The sequence below is a fragment of the Diaphorina citri genome, unplaced genomic scaffold (assembly GCF_000475195.1).
Source record: "Diaphorina citri unplaced genomic scaffold, Diaci psyllid genome assembly version 1.1 scaffold6009, whole genome shotgun sequence".
Lineage (NCBI taxonomy): Eukaryota > Metazoa > Arthropoda > Insecta > Hemiptera > Psyllidae > Diaphorina > Diaphorina citri.
In genome coordinates, this window is record NW_007383385.1 from 1 (window position 1) to 3,870 (window position 3,870).

At 38.7% G+C, this 3,870-nt stretch overlaps 1 protein-coding gene across 1 annotated transcript; it reads right to left on the reverse strand.

Moving 5' to 3' along the window:
• Nucleotides 1-1,230: 1,230 nt before the first annotated feature.
• Nucleotides 1,231-3,203, reverse strand: LOC103521815 (transketolase-like protein 2). The gene is made up of 3 exons (XM_008486923.3): nucleotides 3,046-3,203; nucleotides 2,270-2,641; nucleotides 1,231-1,559 (listed from the first exon to the last, which is right to left on the reverse strand). Exons 1-3 carry the CDS (start codon nucleotides 3,164-3,166, stop codon nucleotides 1,387-1,389), a joined length of 666 nt encoding a protein of 221 aa, XP_008485145.1. The 5' UTR covers nucleotides 3,167-3,203; the 3' UTR covers nucleotides 1,231-1,386.
• Nucleotides 3,204-3,870: the final 667 nt, after the last annotated feature.

Below are 3,870 nucleotides of genomic sequence, written 5' to 3' on the forward strand. Positions count from 1 at the left end.
CAAAAGCTTGGGAAATGTGTGAATTCTTAGTAATAATGAAATCGAGTTCCAACTTACATAGAAAGTTTCCAATCTTACTGAGAATGGTCCTATTAAATCTGGCTGTTGAACACAAATATAAGACTGAACAATGATATTAAATTGAAATTCACACTTAAACTATCCATAGTAAAATAGAGAATGTCAGGAAAATTCACAATAGTCACCAAAACTAATGAATAAATTAAAAATTCAAAGTAAAAGGTTTTAAAAATTAAAATTTTCAACAGAACATGCTCAATTTCAACTCTACCGTGTAAACATCTACTGACACAGCACACCACTAAACTCAGAACGCTGATTAGAGAGCAGTGCTGTGAATCGCCAAGTCTAAAAAATTGTCTGTCATACCTGCATGGATCCTGGGCTGGGGTTTTTTTTTTTAACACGAAAAAACGCACTTCACAATAATTGGTGATATTAAATAATAATACTTACTATCTATACTCTTCTATGGCTACTTTACCTACCTTGATTAGGGAAGTAGGTACCTACCTTGTGTTGGGTACAAATTTATAATGTAAAAAAAGTATTTAAAAATGGCTAACTAACCAACCCAGGGATATCTACATGGTTTTTACCACAAAGTTTATCTGAGAACTGAGAACTCCCTATATACTCAATTTTATTTTTTTATAGCACCCACCAATTTTATTTTAACCAACATACCCTACATCCTTGGCGTTTCTTTTTTAACAGTTGAGTTTTTGAAGAATGTAAACAAGTAGTGTACCTAAAATTGCATACCTAAAAATAATTACCAGGCGTTATTTAGGCACCGTTTACACTCAGCCTTTTTCGTACGTTGAAACAGATAGTACCTAACCAAATAAATGTACACAAAGCTAATCAACAGCGAGAAAGACGAAGATATGGATGGGTACTTAATATTGTATTCTGTGGTTCAGACTCATATTTTCATAATATTCTTTGACTTTTTTCCCAATAATATCAATAGCTTACTGTATAATAAAATTTATCATCAACAGATTGTAACATTTTTACATGAGAAATTTAAAACATGGCGAATTGATTTTTATAAAATAAATTAAAGCTCTTTAATTTTCAATTTTTGATATAAAAAATTACAACATGGAATGTTTCAAAAAAAAAGAAAAACAGAGACCGTTTTTCCCAAACATATAAAAATAAACTTTCAATAAAAATTCAACAAAAAATACCACAAGGAATGTGTTTGATTTGTCTTTCACACAAAAATCAACAAATAGATTACTTTCCTTATCCTATAGAAAGGAAAGTAAGTTTTTTTTACAACAGAAATCATTCGGTGGTCGGTACAGATTTTGAGTTCTTCGAACGGGGTTTACACATCTAAACGTAATAGTTTTATTGCTTTAGGAATTCTTTTGCGGCATTCACGATGCATTTGGCGCTAATGCCAAACATGTCCAGAAGAACATTAGGGGGCCCAGATCTGGGAACGGCGGTCACTGCCAGTTTCTTCACAATGATGTCTCTGTGCGTGGCGACAGCGGACATGACAGCTTCACCTAGACCTCCTGAAACATGAAAACGTGATACCGTGAATGATTCGTAGATTCGTAAAAGCTTAACCCATTTCCTGGGGCACTAGCCCCTACACCTAAGCCTCAGAGTGGGCTTTTTGTACCGTGAGAGAATGACCCGTGGCGTAGTGGGCAAGACGCTCGCCTGGTATACGGGAGGGCGCGGATTCAGATTTCGGCAAAATCCTGTCTTGTTGAATACTCGTATGCAGAACATATTGTTAGGAATACTTCTAAGGCCAGCCACTCACTATCAGGTAGACCTGCGGCCTGGTATACGGGAGGGCGCGGATTCAGATTTCGCAAAATCCTGTCTTGTTGAATACTCGTATGCAGAACATATTGTTAGGAATACTTCTAAGGCCAGCCACTCACTATCAGGTAGACCTGATCAGGTGTCAGGTCTACCTGATAGAGTCAGTTCGACCTGATAGTGTGTGTGCTCATCAGGTAGACCTGAAAAACGGACCTTTTCAGCCGTACCTGTCAGGTCTATCTGATAGTGTGTGTGCTCATCAGATGTCAGGTGTACCTGTCGAGTCTACCTGATAGTGAGTGGCTGGCCTAACAAATTTCAGCTTTCTAGGTGTTGGGGTTCTAGAGATAGGAGCTAGCTATCAGTGTGTGAATGATTACATGGATTTTGCTTTTGTACAATGGTAAAGATTCAGCCAATCGCTTAGATTTATTCTATCCCAACTCACCTTCGGGATAATGATCCTCAACCGTGATCACTCGGCCGCCGACCTTCTTGGCGTGCGTCACAATCAGGTTCACATCCAGGGGTTTCACCGTGAACGGATCAATCACTCGCGCCCCAATACCACTCTTCGCCAACTCATCCGAAGCAGTCACCGCTTCGTGTAGGGTCACTCCGGCTCCAATGATGAGGATCTGATCGTTCGCGGATTGGCGGATTAGCTTGCCCTGACCAACGGCAAAGGGCTCGTTAGAGTCGTATATGATGGGCGTGTTGGGGCGCGAGGTGCGGATGAAGCAGACGCCCTTGGTGTTGGCGGCGAGCTCGGCGGCACGCTCCGTGGAGACGGCGTCGGAGGGGTAGAATACTGTGGCGCCTGGAGGAGAAATATGGAAGGGATTTTTATTAGAGTGTGAGAAGTATTTAATTGAATTTAAATGGGTTCTTTTTACCCGCTGCATAGGAAAATGCGAGAAGGAAAATGGCCTAATGATCAATATTTCAGACATTTGTGAACAACAAAAACCCTCTGCAAAGGGAACCTATATGAATTGACCCGACTTACGGTACAAATAAAGTCGAATATAATAGATTTTACCCTGTTTACACTGCCAAAATGAGAACCTTTACTCCCGTAGTCTAAACAAGGCCTCATGTATTTGGTACAGAATAGTTTTGTAACTGTAATTTTTTTATTGGCAAATTTAGTACAGAGAATCTTAATTCTAATAAACAATTACCTTTTACAAATTTAATAGTGAATGTCTACTCTTTATTTACCTGGGATTGTACGGAACATGGCAATATCTTCCAAAGCCATCTGACTGGGCCCATCTTCACCAATACTGACTCCACAGTGAGAGCCCACGAAGTTCACGTTGGTCTGAGAAATAGCTCCCATACGGATCTGAAAAGGGAATGTAAATATGAAATAATTTATTTCCCTATTCCTATAGCGGCTTCCTATAAGCAGAAATTTCTTCCTATAAACAGAAACACCTGAAATATACATAACTATAAGACCTTGTTTAGACTGCGGGAGTAAAGGGACTTTTCAGTCTCATTCTGGTAGGATAAACAAGGTATATTCTATTCTATAATTTTTTTAAATATGTAAAACAAGGAGAAAATGTAGATTGGGAGAGAGTTTTTTGAGCTATGAACTGTCTAGTTGGCTTCGAAGACAGAGCGCCGGCCTTGTGTGTTATTATATCACAACTTTGGTGCTCACTGCAGCATTGTAGGATTTTCCAAGTATCTCAATTTAACAATTTTTTGACCCCGCCGGGAATCGAACCCGGGTCTCCCGCATGCAAGGCGAGCTTAAATGTTTCCCCAAATGCATAGTCACTATTTGTGTACTTTTCTAAAAAAAAAAAAAATCTTTGTTCTTAAAGTTTTGTACCTGTTTTTCCCTAAAAATGGTTAAAATATGGCAATGGCAATGGTTAAAATATGGGTTAAGAAATGTATGGCAAAATAAGGCTTTTTAGGCCTTTTATGGCATTTTCCCAAATTTTATTAAAATATGACAAAATAGCATGGCGCCATGGCAATATGGCATTTGAACTTCCTTGTTTATAAGACAATGTTTTTATTGTAGCT

Coding starts and splice junctions, on each gene's coding strand:
- LOC103521815 (XM_008486923.3), bottom strand. CDS start 3,166: ATGGGAGCTATTTCTCAGACCAACGTGAACTTCGTGGGCTCTCACTGT. Junction 2,642..3,045: donor CATGTTCCGTACAATCCCAG/GTAAATAAAGAG, acceptor TTTCTCCTCCAG/GCGCCACAGTATTCTACCCC. Junction 1,560..2,269: donor TGAGGATCATTATCCCGAAG/GTGAGTTGGGAT, acceptor TTCATGTTTCAG/GAGGTCTAGGTGAAGCTGTC.